The sequence below is a fragment of the Ochlerotatus camptorhynchus genome, unplaced genomic scaffold, assembly GCF_037179485.1.
Source record: "Ochlerotatus camptorhynchus isolate MF236.1 unplaced genomic scaffold, CSIRO-AGI_Acam_v1.1 ptg000239l, whole genome shotgun sequence".
Classification (NCBI taxonomy): Eukaryota; Metazoa; Arthropoda; class Insecta; order Diptera; family Culicidae; genus Ochlerotatus; species Ochlerotatus camptorhynchus.
The window spans coordinates 501578-519336 of record NW_027040729.1 but is presented as its reverse complement, the minus strand read 5'-3'; the positions used below and the strand labels follow the sequence as shown (position 1 = coordinate 519336).

At 38.9% G+C, this 17759-nt stretch overlaps 1 protein-coding gene across 7 annotated transcripts in view; it reads left to right on the top strand.

Moving 5' to 3' along the window:
* Positions 1-9403: 9403 nt before the first annotated feature.
* LOC135704399 (kinesin-like protein Klp10A) overlaps positions 9404-17759 on the top strand; it is a 187816-nt gene continuing 179460 nt past the window's right edge. Inside the window, exons 1-2 of one of the 7 annotated variants that reach the window (XM_065225843.1) lie at positions 9404-9695; positions 10479-10723. In XM_065225843.1, coding sequence (XP_065081915.1) covers positions 10675-10723 — 49 coding nt within the window. In that variant the 5' untranslated portion in view covers positions 9404-9695; positions 10479-10674. Of the gene's footprint in view, positions 9696-10324; positions 10724-17759 lie in introns of all 7 variants that reach the window. The other 6 variants (XM_065225840.1, XM_065225842.1, XM_065225839.1 and 3 more) reach the window with 6 other exon arrangements.

Below are 17759 nucleotides of genomic sequence, written 5' to 3'. Positions count from 1 at the left end.
CAATACAACCTGTTACTACTCTGCATTGAACAAATTCTAGAAAATTGTTTCGCTTAGCTGTAGCAATGCAAAGAGAAAATCGATGAAGAGAATTCCTTTGTATTTGACGTTAACACACTACAGCGTACTGTCCATCACAGTATACTCAACAGATGGCGGTAGTGTTCTAGCGACGATGTTTTATATTAAAAAAATATTCGATGAGTTATGTCTGTTTGTCTGTGAATAAACCTTTGCTAAGCTTTCACTAATTTCTAACTTTGATTTAATTTTAATGTAACTTGAGTTCATCTTTAACTAAACTTAAACTTAGTTTTATTAAACTTCAACTCATTAATAAATTTAACTTTGAATAAACTTCAACTTGCTGAATGTTTAAAACTTAAATATTTATGTTTGAATTATTCAAAAGCATGTTTATTTCAGCAATATAGAAATGTCAATTGTATTTGACAGCATCTGTCACCGACGCGTCTGTGTTTGACTGACAATGATTTTTTTTCCTTTGGTTTGTTTTTTCCGTCGATCTTGTTTTCCGTGCTGAGCACCAATGCTACCGACGTGCCAGGAAGGCAGCTCCCACACCTGGACCCTACCTATCGACCCATCAACTCATGAACCGGGGACCAACGGCTTTACTTCCCATCCGAAGGAAGGCGTGATCAGAGGTGTTATGCCTCAGAACATCCCGGCGGCGCCGACTGGTTTTGAACCCAGGCCTGCTGGGGTGAGAGGTAATCACGCTTACCACTACACCACCGGTGCCGTTGACTGACAATGATCGGTCGGTAGTTTTTTCGCTGACCATTTCACAGGATCTGGTAGTGGCCGATGAGATCAAAATCTGAACGGAGTGACACCAACCGGTGAACAATCGTGTTTATTTCAGTTACCGTGGGGACGTAATTTGTCATTAGCCCCGGTCTCTTTCAAATTGTTTCATTATTTTTGAACGGTCCTTATATTTGAAATGACGTTTCACATTCATCTAGTGATGACCGATTTTCATTCGAATAATCGATTAATCGATTAACGAACCGAAAAGTAAAATATTTGTAATCGGTTATTGAGAAATCCAACTTAAACTCCTGCGCGCCTGGTAGCAGGAATAAGCACTAACCGACGGTGATAAGTATGTGACAGCCCTTGACAATTTCATTGATTGATTGCAAAATTGTTTAATTTCAATGTAATTTCATGCAAATTTCTTGTCAGCATGGCTGAAACTTGTACAAAATGCGTAAAATTATTTTGTAATGCATTGTTCCTAAATAAAAAGCTACTTCAAGACAGTTAAATTACAGAAAACATGTTAAGGTTTGAAATCATCTGCCGATTAAACAGCAGACAAAGTTGGCCGACTAAATCCATCGACGAAAAACTATTAAATAGGCCGATTACTCGGTGTAACACCAGCCGAAAAACGATTTAATCTGCTGATTAATACACCGACTGAAATTAATTTTTAGGTGGCAATAGATTTAGTCGGTGGACGAATCGTGTGATCTGGATGATGTTTGTTTATTTGGAAGATATTTTCGAAACAAAGCATGATAAAATTCTGAATTAATTACCATTATTACGAGTACTACTTTTTTGCTCGGATCATGTTTTGACTCCCAGAGAAACTCGCTAGAATAAATACAAAATAATAGTTTTTTGGTTAAAATTTCAAAAATGTATTCAGTTTGACGCATTATTTCGGACTTATCACCGCTGCGATTGCAGCGCCACGGTGGCCGATTGAAACTTGGATTTGTCAATATCATGCCGATATATGCATTAACATTTCCAGAGGATCATCACCGATCGTTTCAAACATGTGCTGCACTCTCATTGGTGGAAAAATGGCAGCACAGCGAACAAAAAATAATCGATTAGTTGTTAATCGAGTATTTAAAAAATAGGACATCTCTGATTTTGGTGTCATTGTTTTGATCAAAATGAGCGCAAAATTTCATCTCTACCGAGGGGGCAGCAAAACCACAAAATTACCTTGAATACAGGGGGTATTCATTGGATGAAAGGGACCGTGAAAGAGGACACTAAAATAGAAAGTTTATCTTCCGACAGTTTCATCTTAGTATTCATCTTTGGTGTGACTGGAGCTGGTGAATAATGAACATTCGGACGTTGTTACCGAGGGTTTTTCCGGATGATTACCCATCATTCGTGTACGAAAGATGGGACTAGTCTCTGGATGAAGAACTGATGATTGCTACTGGATCATGTGACGGCGATAATGCAAATAAAAGTGCACTATTCACGCAGAAAAATTTACCGTCGAAACAAAAATATTTGAGGTAAATTTAAGCGTAAACTCAGTTTGTTCTGGCCACAAACATAAACTTGGTTGATTTCAAACGTATTCTATGTTTGAATTCATTGATTATAATGTTTAAAACAAAAATAATGTTACGTTTATTTTAAAAATATTCATGTTGAAAATAAACGTGAATATTTTTGATTTATTTGGAAACTATATGCGATCAAAAATTAATATGTTTATTTTAAACATGCTTTTCGAGTTTAAAATAAACAAACATATTTTGAAATTATTTTAGCATTTGAATGCTGCATAAATCAAAATAAAATGGATAGCAAATAAATGGAAATTTCAGCTATTATGGAAAGTCTGTGGATGTTTGGATCCGGGGAGCAAACCGGTGAAACTTTGTGATATTAGCGTCATTTTTCGTTTCTGACGCTGGTCCTCATACCGGCCTCTTTCTAAGTTTAGTGTTCGGGGATGATCTGTTTTTCTTTCGACGTCGGGTGGATGGTGAGGATGATATGGGGATCGGCATCAGAAACGACGGATTGACGTTAATATTGTGATGTTCCACCGGTTTTGTCGAGCTTGGAACACTTGCTTGCGTTGGTTTCCGGACTCTCTACTTTGGTTTCGCCGCTTGCAGGCCGTTTTCGGTTAAGTTTGCCGAATGTAAACAAGAAGGAAAAAAGGACACGCTAAAAATTGATTACCCAGATTATGTATTGTTGAAATAAACATGCTTTTGAATTTAATTTAAACATACATATTTTTGTTGAAAACGTATTTTTAATTTACTTTGAACTATTCATATTTTTATTTAATAAACATATATATTTTTAACTTAAATGAACAAAATTTGGTTCCGTGTATACTAGGGGCATCCCACTCTAAACTTTGTATTTCTTGCGTTCTACACAGAAAGTTCTTACTGATATCTAAGATACCTGGAAATACTTAAAAATACTTACGAAATATTTAGCGTTAGTTTATTACCACCTAGGTTACCACAGTTGCCATACAAATTTAATATTTTTGTTTATCTAATATCATCTATCATTTTTCAGCGAACATTTTTGAAGTACCTATCCTTTGTAAGAAATTCAATCATTTTTGTTGCCTTGAAGTGACGGAATGTTATCCCGATTATGGCTTAAATTTCGAGAACAAATTGAATGATGCCACGCATTCTGCTAGCACTCAAATATTTCACGCAATGGTCTAGCTCTGTCTAGCTGATAGTCGTGTGAATCTTCCACCCGTTCCTCGTAGATTTGAATTACATCATTGTGCAATATGTGAAAATTAGGCTATTGACAGTGTGACACTAACTGAAGTAGTTTAAGCTGATCGGAGCTGAATTAGAAGCTGTGGAGGCTTTCCACACCATTCGCACCTTATTTTAGCCTCCCGAGAATCACTTCTCATAGCTTCCAGCCGAATGTGTTTATCTAAAAGTGGAAGATAATTTATAGTATTTGGAACCTTCGACGTTCTTATTCTAAACAATCGAGTTAGCGAAACCCCACTGAACGAAAAGCACATAAAAGGAATTAGGCGATGTAGACCGAGCTGATCGGTGGGGCAACGTTGAGAATCGATGTTATAAACGATTATCAAGTCTGGACAAGATCGAAACGGCATATCCCCTTTTTGATAATTTTGGAATAGTTTAATTACTGCTTCTATAGGCCCTAGGTTTTTAAATCGTTCACCATGAGGTCAGTGAGCAAACTTTCAGAAACGGTTGTGGTATGTTAAAAAATTAATATGGACTATTTTGGAATCAATTTATACAAATTAGCTTTGGAAATATTTATACTAAATACAAACAAGCTAATGAAGTATTCTTTTTATTGTGAGAATTGCATAAATTATTATTTCACAGTATTAAAATGTGTATTCCCTCTTGACAACCTTGCAGACTTCTTCTTTATTTCATCGTGTCACACGAGTCATCTGGTTGCCTCTATAGAACATAAAGGTAACGAAGCGAGTGTTTTGGTATCCTCAATCATCATACGAAACCTAAAAGCACGAAATCTATGTAGAGTTTAAAAAAAATCATTGACTTCCAGTAGGATACTAACTTAACTTTCTCGTCAGTACGGCGTAATCCAGCAATATATGCTCCTCAAATAGTGGCAGTATGGGGAGGTCCACCATCCCAACGAATAGTTTCAGCTGCAGCAACTGTAAATGGTACGTTTCACTATCGTGGCTCACTAGCAAATGAGCATCATAGCTTCGGTTGATTTGATCTGCTTGAGCATTGTCAAAAACTTTTAAAATTCTGATGCGAAATAATATGAAGGAAACTCTTGTTCTAAGACCTTGGTGATTTTATTGGACAGCTTAGAATAATGCCCGTTTGACGTCCTTTAATGCCTTCGGAATCTAAATGTTTGGTAGCGCATGGAACAGTCAGTAAGAATAGGTTAGAATAAATCAGTAATTCGAATCGGATGAATGAAAACAGTCCAGTGAATATTCTACCTGGTTAGCTAAAAAATTGTTTACTTTGTTACACTATTTCATAAATCAAATTATAATACTTACCCATTAATTAACTTGATTACACATATAATTTAAATTAAAACAGGGAAAATTAGTATAAATTCCACTTAATTCGAGACGAAAAGTCATAAATCGTCCAAGTTAAAACAATAAATAACTTTACTAACAACCGGTCACTACGATGAAAACTATCCAGGATTGAAAATACTTAAAAATACTTAAGAATACTTACACACAAAGAACAAAAATTGTTATGGTAAAAATTATACACTTTTATTTTAAAAAGTTTGCAAAACTTCGTACCTTTAATAACAAAAATATTCAAAACAAAAGTAACATCTTTGATTTGAAAGTTTTTCTTTCACTTATTAACTACATATATAAAAAATGAACTTTTACATTTTTTAAAATAAAAGTTGTACAACTGTCAAACATACCACTTCTTAGCAATGTATTTGGCAGCACTGGACCTTTATTTGCCGCTAAATTTAAAAACAACCGAGGAGAAAATTACTCTGAATTTACGGTAAAGTGTTCAGGATCATAGAAGTCATCAAGAAGTGGCTAACAATTTATTCTGCTCTTCATAAATCTGCCTGAATTCAACTAATGCGGTAAGTGTTGAGATCTTCGAATCGGAATCGATTTGAACACCTGGAGGCAAGACGAAACGACTGATTTCATACAAGCGTTCATACGAAAAATGATCCGTTTCGACTTCCCCAATGAGGCCCCTGTTTTATCTCTAACCATACAAATACTACTGCTTCTAGATTTGCATCATAACAATTATCTGAATAAGGACAACGTGACGAAAATGCTCCGCCATCTACCGAAGAAGCTGAAGCATGTCCCAACCTCTGCTGTTTATTCCTGGTTGGGCTCAAAACAGACGATGCATCCTACAGATCTGAGGCAAGCAGCAGAAATGCTTGGAGTATCTATCAGGATACGTACATATACGAATTTGGGATGATGTCAGTTATAAAAAAACGTAAAACGCTTCGTCACATCATTGACCCTTATTGGTAAAAGTTCAACAATACAGTTACTTATTGCTAATTTACTTAGTTTAAACAAAATCTTTCAATTTGGTCTTTTTAGGTTTTCAAAACAAAAAAGGAAGATTAATCTGTATGACCCAATGGAAAAGTAATCGAAGATGGTTCAACGAAGGGAAGCGGTAAGCAATTGGTAATATGAAGTTTCCCGATCCACACCAGACCAATGCTAATTGTCGGTCAGCAGCGAATGCAGAGTGCACATTCGTTTCGAGCCCACTGCAAGGCGGAGCCGCGCGTCTAGGGGGAAGCCTTCCCAACGTCATTCGCCACCGACGAATATCTGTTCACTGTAGTTAGATTTGGCCTGAGTAGCCCTTGCTGAAGCTCAATGAAAAACAGAAATATTATACAAAATACTAAATAATAAACATTAATATGGGTTTCATTATTTTTAAGCATAAAAGCAATTGAATCAATAATTATTCATTTTTTAAATGACAATTTAAATAATTGGGATATAATGTCCGTCTTTTGAATCAAAACTTTTGAAACGCCAATCTAAAAGCATTAGGTTTTCGGTTTGACAGTTCTACAATTCAATTTGAAAGTTTCAACTTTTAAAATTAACAATAATAAAAGCTTTTAATTTGAGAGCTGGCTGACTGTCGTTTTGAAAGCACACCGCTTTCTACCAAAAAGAACCAACGCGAACTTTTATTTCTACCAATGGTTTTTTTAATTTTATTAACGATTATTTTTTGTGTGTATGACCGATTTAAACATATTTAATTGATATTAGAACTAAAGTTTAGAGTGGGATGCCCCTAGCGTTTATATATACCTTACATATTTTTATTTCGATAATATTTTTTTCTGCATGTGCGATCGTAAATTCAATAGCATTGGTTTTTCTCCATTTGTTTACATTCTCCTAGTTTCGCCCTAAACACAATTTACTTCGGATTTCATCGTAATGTTTACCATTTTACACAAAACAGCTGCTTTCTGTGACTTCACGTCTTTCGTTCGCAGTATAGAATAGAGATTGCTAAAGTATGATTGGCGTCTTGCAGTGAAACTTTTCCATGCTTTCGCCACCTACATTTCGAAGTAAGAACTACTAGAAGGAGGATAGTTTCCAAATTCTTCAAGTAAAACAGACGATTTTTGGGGCAAATCGGTACATAAAGAAAAACTAATAATTTCCCGTGGAAACTTTTGCTTGAATCGTGTAAGAAAATGTGTTTGCAAACTAACTGTTATTATTTCGGTATGGATCTGAGATGTTTTCATGGAAAATTATGCATAACAAGTTTGCACCCACAGGGAGAGCTTACCTCCTGCTCAGAGGCATTTTTCGGAAAATGGTGAATATGTGCGATTTCCACTAGGATGAAAGTGGAAATTAAGTGAATTTACTTAGGAAAGGTTGTATCATGCTGGTGGCAATGGAGATTGGTTGTATAGGACGCCAATATTCAATAAATGTTCATTTTGGCCTTTTGTTAGCAAACATATTGATGCTCACAATTTTCGACGGGAAACGCAACGGAACTTGCTTTACTCAACACGCACCATACTATAAAATGGTGCTAGATGGTCTTCAAAGTGATAGCAAGATGACAAATCATCTCTATTTTGAGTAATTGAGCAATTTACTTCTGTTTACATCATATTTACGATGCAGCATTGTTAGAGCCGCGAAATGAAATGAATATATCTTATGAAAGTTCAACTGGAAAAGTCAAAGTTGCACATCAGTCTGATCGTAAAAACGTTTTCTTCTGCAATTCGAATGTTATATTGGAAGAATTTTACACAGGCTTGATGAAAATTATGATTTAACGCTAATTTTCACGAATTTTATATGCAGTCTGTCAACATTATCATCATCATGCAGTGGCGACATCTGCGTTGAGCTTTTACGGCAATCTTCCAATTGTGTCAGTGATTTGTTTTCATCGGGAAAATTTTCCGCTTTAGAGATCTCCAAGCGCAATCTCACGAACACTAAAATCCAACATCCATACATAAAAATAAAGAAGAAGAAGAAACAAAAAGGTATCGCGATATCACAACTACTTAAAAAGGTAGCGCGCGGTCTCACGCACACTTTTGTGCATCTGGAGAACTCTATGAAGTTTTTTTTCCCGATGAAAACATTTTGCGTATACGTATACGTGATGTAGTGTGCGTACGATAAACGTCAGCAATTTCTATCGAAAGTTGTACTACCGTAATTGACAAATCCAAGTTTCAATCGGCCACCGTGGCGCTGCAATCGCAGCGGTGATAAGTCCGAAATAATGCGTCAAACTGAATACATTTTTGAAATTTTAACCAAAAAACTATTATTTTGTATTTATTCTAGCGAGTTTCTCTGGGAGTCAAAACATGATCCGAGCAAAAAAGTAGTACTCGTAATAATGGTAATTAATTCAGAATTTTATCATGCTTTGTTTCGAAAATATCTTCCAAATAAACAAACATCATCCAGATCACACGATTCGTCCACCGACTAAATCTATTGCCACCTAAAAATTAATTTCAGTCGGTGTATTAATCAGCAGATTAAATCGTTTTTCGGCTGGTGTTACACCGAGTAATCGGCCTATTTAATAGTTTTTCGTCGATGGATTTAGTCGGCCAACTTTGTCTGCTGTTTAATCGGCAGATGATTTCAAACCTTAACATGTTTTCTGTAATTTAACTGTCTTGAAGTAGCTTTTTATTTAGGAACAATGCATTACAAAATAATTTTACGCATTTTGTACAAGTTTCAGCCATGCTGACAAGAAATTTGCATGAAATTACATTGAAATTAAACAATTTTGCAATCAATCAATGAAATTGTCAAGGGCTGTCACATACTTATCACCGTCGGTTAGTGCTTATTCCTGCTACCAGGCGCGCAGGAGTTTAAGTTGGATTTCTCAATATCGCCCTTCTCTTGTTAACAACATTTCTGCTTCAAACACCAGCTCATGTTTTGAGTAGCTTCACTTTTGATCGATATAATTGGATCGTACTCAAATTTGGGTAGTTTTGAAATAGCGTGTGCTGCATTCTTCGTCGATAAAATTATTTTCACCGAATGTCAAACATGCAGAATCCATCTAAGCTCAACGAGGGGCAGCATAAAATACGGTATCACGACGTAATACGTAATATGTATGAAATTGAAAACATTATAAAGTATGGAGAACGAGCTATTTTCTATTTAATGTATGTGTAGAACCCTTAATACTTTATTTATTATCTTGTTTTTATGACCAGAGTGCTTCTTTTTATACCATTTGATTGATATTTCCCTATTAAACTTTAAAACCTGCGATTGTGTCCAAAATTGTTGTCTTACCCCTCGGTTGGTGGAATCGATCAACTAAAATTTTAAACGGCCACGGAACTACTGTCAAACGCCCGACTGCTGTTATTTTTTGCTGTGCCAGTAGTTGTGCAATCTTACCGCAACTGCGTTCGCCTTTTGAAACAAAAAACCGAAACAACGGCTCCCGTGTGCGTTGCATCCCGTTCGGTGTGTGCGTGAGATCTCTGGTATCCACACAAAATCCATCCAACAAAATCCGCATATGCTACTGCTAGTTCTGCTAGCTGCTGATTTTCTTCATTCGAAACGCCTCGCTGTTGGACCAGTTAGCTCTAGCAGCAGCGCTCTACTTGCTCACGGGGAAGAAGAAAACAGTCGTCCATCAATCCGCAACTTTTTCTGGACTCTCGAACCGAATAATTCAGTGCGTGGTGTATATTTTTACCTTTAGTGTTTTGTGTGTGGCAACGGAAAGGAAAATCTCCGATCGCGTTTTTCCTTCTTTTGTGATCCGGCGATTTTTAGTTTCAGTTTTCTGCGTTCCTGATTTTTCCTTGCCCGGAGCGCCCCGGAGGTGAGTGTTCTTTGGTGTGTCTCGGGATTCTCCCCGCCGCCGCCAGTGCATTACGTGTAGAAAAGTGACTCCGACGACAGACCGGAAGTGGGACACAGTGGAGTTACTCTGTGAGTAAGCCAAAGTAGCGGAATTTCCATCCACCTGGCTGGAGGAGATTTTCGCCGTTTGTGACAGGGCGGTAGGGAGAAGTATTGGTGGTGGACACTCACACGCGGCCGCTCGACGAAGGCGACGACAAAAAGGGAATCTGGCCGTCTACCAAAGGCCATTGTTTTGTGTGGGGATGATTGGTGGTCGGTGGTGCTCTTTTGTGCAAAAAAAAAACAGGCTGAAGCAAACGAATCGAGCTGGATGTGTTTCCTCATGGAATACCTTTTGTCTGTGAAGTTTAAGTTTTAAGCGGAACCCAAGTAAGCTCGGTGAAAATTCCGAGCCTAACAACGGTTGACAGTTCCGCTTGTATTTATAGATCTATTGTTTAAAATTTTTCTCGTGTGTGCTCAATTTTTGTCTGTTTATGCTTTGTCCGTAGAATCGGTTCAATGCATTGGGCGCCGTCCAAAATCCAGCTGGAGTCGTTTGAATAGTAGTTTTTTTTTATCGCTGTAATTCCTTTAATGTGTCAGTGTGTGTCAACAGCAGCGGTGAAAAATCATTGTTTGCTCGTACACAAGAAGTTGTAAGAGTTCCAGCCATTGCATTTTCAGTGCAGCACCCCACATCCGAGAAGAGAAGTTGGATAAATCGAAATAAGAAGCAAAAATCGTATACCCATCGTAGTTGAGGAGCAGTGTAGGAAAAGAAGCAGTTCGAGAGCTGTGTTTGTGTGATACTCCAAGAAGAAAGAAACAACCATCGACAGGAAAGTGTGTGCGAGTAAGCGGAAAAAAGTGTTACGGAAAAATAGATACCAACAAAAAAAGCCTGTGCCCTGTGCTGCTGCTGCTGAGAACGACCAAACCTCGTCCCGTCAAAGATGGATCTATTTGAGAAGGGAAGCATAGTCAACATCAAACGAAGCGATGGTAAGTCCCCACACATGAATGGATTTTGACAGTTGGTTCCGTGGGAAGTGCTGCCAGAGGCGCCCTAGAACGCATTTAATTCTCCTCACTCACAGTCCTAGTCCCACATGAACCCGTAAATCGCTTACTATGCTAAAACAAACTAAATCAGAACCATCAACCTTCGGATCGCCACCTCGGATATAGGAGGCAACACCCGGCCAGCCACAGCGCCAGAGAACAACATTCCATAAATGGGGATCTTCTCTACTGCTGCTGCTGCTGCTGCTTTTAGCCGTTGCCGCTGTCCGTTGGTTGGTGTTGATTCAGTTCCTTGTCTCCTTCTCCGAGCAGAAACGTGTGTGCCTATATTCTACACCCCGGCTCGGCTCGCTATGAGTCACACACAACCGTTCGATGTGTTCGCAGTGGTGCCGATTTGTTTTGCAAATTTGTACGAACCTTAGTTGGGTGTGTGCCTTCTGGATCTGCCCTTGCCGCTTGTAATAATCTATTTGAGGAATCAAGCGGTAGTCTAAGTAGATATGTTCAACGATAAAGGTTTACAAATGTGTGTATTCAACGACTTGAAGGAATTACTAAAGGTTCCAAACATTTAAATCAATTTATTCCAAATTCAAGATAAGTTTAGAGAAATTCGTTGAATGGTTCAGAATTTTAGATGAGGTGAACTTTATAAACAGGACCAAAGGGTTTCTTTCAGAATCTTTTAAACTTATCTTTCAGGCGCTTTAAGCGTCTTCTGAACTTTTGTACTTGGTCGTAGCGTTAAACTCCCATAGGTGCTCTGGATTTGCCCTCAAGATCCGTGACTTGTTCTCAAAGTCTGCTGAATTTACCCTGAAGATCTCTGGTGCTCAAACATTCCTCTGAGCTTGCCCTTATGGGCCTCTGCCTCTGAATTAACTTTGGAGTTTCTTCAAACTTATCCTGAAGACCCTCTGGTGAGCCCTCTGGAGTTGCACTGTAAGTTCTCTGAACATTCCTTTGGTACTGCTTAGGCTTAGAAATTCACTGGACTTGCCCTAGTGTCTCTATGATTTTGTTCTGGAACTTCTCTAGACTTGTAATTGTCACCAGATTTCTATGGAATATTCTCGAGACCGTCTTTACTCGTGAAGGTCCTTTGGGGCTATCTTAAAATCATATTGAGTCGCCTTGCAGGTTTTCAAGATTTGTCCTGAATACCATTTGAAAGTCTTATGGAGTCAGGCCTTGTCCAAAAGATCATTTAGCATCTCCCTCTTTAAAAATACTTTGCAGTTGATGAGGAATAGAAGTCCTTTGGATTTATCCTGGAGACCGCCTAGACTAGCTTTGGCAATCCATTGCCACATTAGGACTTATTTAATTTTCTCTGGAGATTGTCAAGACATACCCTGAAAATACCCTCTGGAGTTGCTCTGTAGCTCCACTAAACATGCAGGATTCTTCTGAACTTTTTTTTAAATTCCCCTATAAATATTTTCTGTTTGATTTGGAAGCCCTTTGGACTAACTCAGAAAGTCTTCTGGACTTGCCCAGTTACAGTTATATTCTCTAGACCCTCGGGAATTAGAAGCCTCCCGATAGTCTAGTCAGTAAAGTCGTGGCATACCATGCCGAAGGCGGTGAATTCAAGGATTTTTTGGAGTTGAAAAATTTCGTGACTTCCCTAGGCATGGAAGATATCAACTGTGCTTAGAAATCCTTCAATTAACAACCGCTCAAGAAACACTAAGTTAAAGGCAACCGCCAACTTCTCGTTGTGATGGAAAAGCCAAAGAACAACTCTCTGAAATTTTCCTGAAGATGCTCGAACTGAAGTTCTCTAATCGACCCCTTTAAAGGTGGACAACCAGAAAATAGGCTTTGTGTACTATACTAGCTCCGGAGATTTTTTGGCGAACACCCGCTTGAATCAACTCGGAAGTACTTTAGACCAGGCCTTTCAAAACGGCCTCGGTTCAAGTTTCTGCAAGTGCTATGCAGAGTCCTTGCCCTGTTAGCCTTCTGGAACTACCCTATAAGTCCTTTATATTCGCCCTTGAGACCATCTGGAGTTAACTTGAAGGCCCGTTTGATTTATTTTGAACTGAACTTACCTTGAAATCATTATTCGGAACCCGGTGGCGTCGCGTAACCTCACTTTTTACCAGTGGCGTCGCGTAACCTCACTTTTTACCTGTTCAACAACTTTGAAAATGTTATTTAGGATCATGTTTACATTCAAATCAGTTTCAAAAGGCATAGGGTCTTCTAGTTTCACTGACTTGTATCCATTGGAACCAATATTGTTTTGTTTGTTTACGTTTTGAGAGTTGTTGAACAGGTAGATTGAGGTTAGGGTGACGCCACTGCTTTTTACCTATGCTTCAACTGTTAAAACGAAATATTTTGATATTTCTAGACCAACAATTGAAATAGGCGGAATAACCAAACGTAAACAATGGCTTTAAACGCAAATTTCTCGACATTCAAAATACACCCAGGTAAATCAACAAAGCCATTTGATAAAGGAAGTATCCGCTTTCAGATGCTGGTGTTAGATTTCATGGATGTGTTTTGATTCTCGAGAAATTTGCGTTTAAAGCCATTGTTTACGTTTGGTGGTTCCGCCTATTTCAATTGTTCGTCTAGAGTTGTTAACGTTTTGAGAACTGATGCACAGGAAGATTGAGGTTAAGGTGACGAAACTACCGGAACCACCTTGTAAGTCCGTCAAAATTACTTTAAACTGCTGAAATTGTTCGAAGTTGCTCGAGAGTTTGTATAGAGTTTAGAGTCGAGATCCACCCTTGAATTTGGATTTGGGTACCTTACTACTTGCGGAAATTTTCTGGCCCGGATTGGAGGTGCTTTGAAACCCCCCCCCCCCCCCCCTGAACTTATTCTGTAAGTCCTCTGGAACTCTCTAGAATTACTCGTTATATCCGCATTGGAGATTCGCTGGATTTACTCTGAAATTCCTTTAGGCTTTTCTGAAAAGTCTTTCTGGATCTACCTTGATAGTCCATTGAATTAAGTCTGGATACATTCTTGAATTAATCTAAATTCGCTCGAAGTTGACTATAAGATTCTTTTGACGATCACCCGAAGTTAAGCCTCTGGAATAGTTCTGGAGATGATCTGGTCAGGCTCCTGAAGGTACTCTAAAGACCCTATTGACTTATCCTGAGAAAAATCCTCTGGAAATAGTCCGTAAATCGAGACTGGACTTTCCCGAAACTGTAACTGTCCTCTGGACTAGCCCTGAAAGTCCATTAGACTTCTGAAGACGCTTGAATCAGACGTTCTCTGGAAAAACGTTCAATGCAGTGATGGAGATTTTCTGGTCAGGATTCTGGAGGTTCTTAGAATAATCTCTAGAGTTACCGAGTAAAGGCCCAAGCGCAATGGTAGCGGCATTGGCCGCGGAAAATCCCGATCTGAATAAGGCTACTTGTCGGATCGAAAACTAGTTGGGCTGGATGGTTAGGATGTCATTTGTTACAACTGTCAAACTTTCCTTTTCCGTTCCTCTTCCGCCCACATTGCGTTTGGGCCTTAAGTTCTCTCGATATGGCCAGTAAGTAGCTCTGAAAACCCCTCTGGAGGTTAGACCAACTTGACTTACTCTTCTAGACTTTCGCTCATAAAGTTACCTGGATTATTTTTTTAAGTCCATCAAAGTTGCTCTTGAATAGCTCTGAAGGAGCTCAAACTGCATAAACCCTTAAAGTTGGAACCCTTGGCTTTATGTGCCTTGCTTAGATAGTCTGCTCAGGCTTCTGAAGATGCTGTGAAGACACTTATGTGGATTTAAACGCCTTGGAGACTTTCTGATGGGCCTGGAAATCCTCTAGACTTGCCCTGAAGACTCTTGAACTTGACTCCAAGCTGCTCTGAACAAGCCCATGCAGATGGACCCCTTGAACAGTTCCAAAGATTTTCTGGTCAAGCTTGTGGTGGTGCTTTGAAGACCTTCTGGGCTTATTCTAAGATTTTCTCTGAAGACCCTTTGGATTCACTCCTTAAAAATCCATCTGCTTGTCTCTGCGGTTCTCTGGACAAGCCGTTAAAGTTGGGTCGCTTCTATTTGGCTTTGGGCGCGTTGCGGAAATTGTTTGGTCAATCTCCTTGAGGTGCTTCGCACTTATCCTGTAATTCCTCTGGACTTTCCTGAAAAGACCTTCTGGAACTGCCTTGAAAGTATATTCGGTTGCCTGGAGGGTCCTGGAGATCCTCCAAAATTACCCTGATGAAACCTGAAGTTGGATTTGGGTGCCTTTCTAGCTCCGAAAATTTTCTAGTCTTGGTGCTAGAATTACATTGAAGACCCCTAGACTTGTCTGCTCTACTCTGCAAATCCTTTCTAATGACCATCAAAACCTTCATCAAATTGATCCTGGAGACCTTATAGAATTGCCTTGAAAATCCTTGAACTTTACTTGACTGGACAAACCCATGCAAGCTCCATGAATAGTTTTGTAGATTTTCTGGTCAGGCTCCTGGAAGTAGTTTGAAGAAGTTCAGACTCTAGATAAGCCCTTAAAGTTGAAACCCTTGAATTTGAATGGATGCCTTACTAGCTATAAAGGTATTCTGTTTATGATTATCCTGTAATTCGTTTGGATTTACCATGTAAATACTTTCTATGCGCCTTGAAGATTTTCTGGATTTGCTCTGAACACCCTCTGAGATTACTCTGAAGACTTGTCCTGAAGAAAAAAACATCTGTAGCTAAGCTGTAAGTCCATTTAATAGACCCTCTAGAATTCTGAACAAGTCCATGAATAGTTGTGGAGATTTACTGGTCAAGCTTTTGGAGGTAATTTGAAGACCCTCTGAACTTACTCCGAGGAAACCCTCTGTAAATCCTCTAATTTACCATGGAGACCCTGTCTAGAGGGTCACCCTTAGCTCAGTCGGTAAAGGCGCAGCTACAAAGCAAGACCATGCTGGAGGTGGCTGGGTTCAATTCCCGGTCCGGTCTACGAATTTTTCGGGTTGAAAAATTTATCGACTTCCCTGGGCATAGAAGTATGATTGGACTTACCACACAATTATACCAATGCAAAAATGGTACAGGCATCGAAAGCTCTCAATTAATAACTGTAGAACACTAAGTTGAGAGCACGCAATAAGCTAATATGCGATATGCAATAAGTTTGAAATGTGAAGAAGAAGACCCTTTCTAGAGTTTCCCTGAAGACCCTCTGAACTTACTCCGAAAATCTTCTGAACATACCCGGAAAAATGCATCTAAACTACCCTGTAGGGCCATTGCCTTTTTCTTAAAGACATTCGAACTTGACTCTAGGTTCTCTGGAACGCTTAAAGTTGGGACACAAGAATTTTATTTGTGGGTGCCTTACTAGTTCTGAAAATATTCTGATCAGGCTCGTAGAGGCGCTTTGAAGACCTTCTGAACTTATTCTGTAATTCATCTGAATTTACCGTGGGGAGCAGCCCATTTGGCATAATACCGTTTGGCATAACGCCGTTTGGCATAATGTCCATACCATACCCAAAAGATAACGCAAATGATCGAACTATTCCACCACGTCGTTAAGCAAAATACCCATACAAATTTTATTGGGAGGATACTCCCATTCTGGAGACACTCAAACATGAATCTGAGCATAATGTTGGATCTCTTGAATAATTCTATAAATGTTGTGGCCAGGCTCCTGAAGGTTCTTTTGCCCTGTGAAAAATCATCTGTAAAATCCGCTCCATTTGCCTTGGCTATCCTATGGATTGTGCATGAAGGCCCCCTCAGAAGTTTCCCTGAAAATCTTCTGGTTTAGTCCAAAAATGATCATCTGGAATTACCTTGTAAGACGTTTGATTTTATTTTGACGCTTAAAGCTGATGAATTATCCAGAACAGTACAAACCTTCGTTGGGTCTTTAGAACCTCAAGGTCTAAATTCCCGTATGATTGGGAGAACCTATGCTCACAACAGTATGTCCTACAAGATGTTTTGAAGCTCTAATAAGCTTAACCGACTTTAGCCAGCATACACGACTTCGTTAAATATAAAGAAAGATCTTGATGATCTATGTATGTTCTAGGACGATTTTGAGATATGGTGTTAATAAAACTGTAAGTCCTGTATGATGCTACAAGGCCCCAAAATGCCCTATGGATTTTTTATAGATAGCCAAGACATAGTACAAGCCGTTGATGAGAATGTAGATTTTCAAAAACTGAAGTTAAGGTCGATTTAAAGTATCTCTGATCTCTAAGGAAGCCTAGAAACTTCAATAGCAAAGAGCACACTTGTCAGCCCTGATAAAACATACAGTTTCATATTGTATGTTTTGTGAGAGCTGACATTTGTGGTCTTGAAGATTCAAGAAATAGGCTTCCTTAGATTCGAGATTCATCTTAATACAACTAGATGCCATGATGTTCCGTGAAGCGCTACTGAACATTGTACAATACCTCTTTGAACCTTAATATTAAAATCTAAACTGCAGGGGAACTAGACGATTTTCTGAACTTCTATGGATTTATACAGCTAGTTGGGACATCGTACAGCATCGTTGATACTCCAGGTCTTATCTCCAGGATACTTTGAATGGCCCAATTTTAGAATATGAGTCTCTCGATAACATATCCTACCAGTCTGTGATTGAATCTGTAAATATGAGGATCAGAACCCCAGACTAATTTAGACGTCCTATGTCAGTTAAGGCTCGTTAGTACCAAAGCCAAAGGTGGCTGGGTTCGATTCCCGGTCCGGTGACATTTTTCGTGTTGTAAGTTTTCTCGACTTACCTGGACATAGAGTATTGTACCGGATTGATATATAGAGAGTTCGGGTCCGAAGTGCACACAAGCGTATGAGTTCGTCGTGTTGGCTTGTAGGTAGAACGAACATTGGAATCTGTCGGACGGGCAGTCGAGATACAAACGCGAGTGTGATCGGTTCGCCACGTACGACGGTACAATGACGACGAGGATGAAGATTGGTAAGGTTTTTTTTAATCAAAGATAGTGGTTTCTTGAAAATTTTGTGGGTTTATAAAAATAGTGCTAAATTAAATAATTAGAAATGCTTCGATTT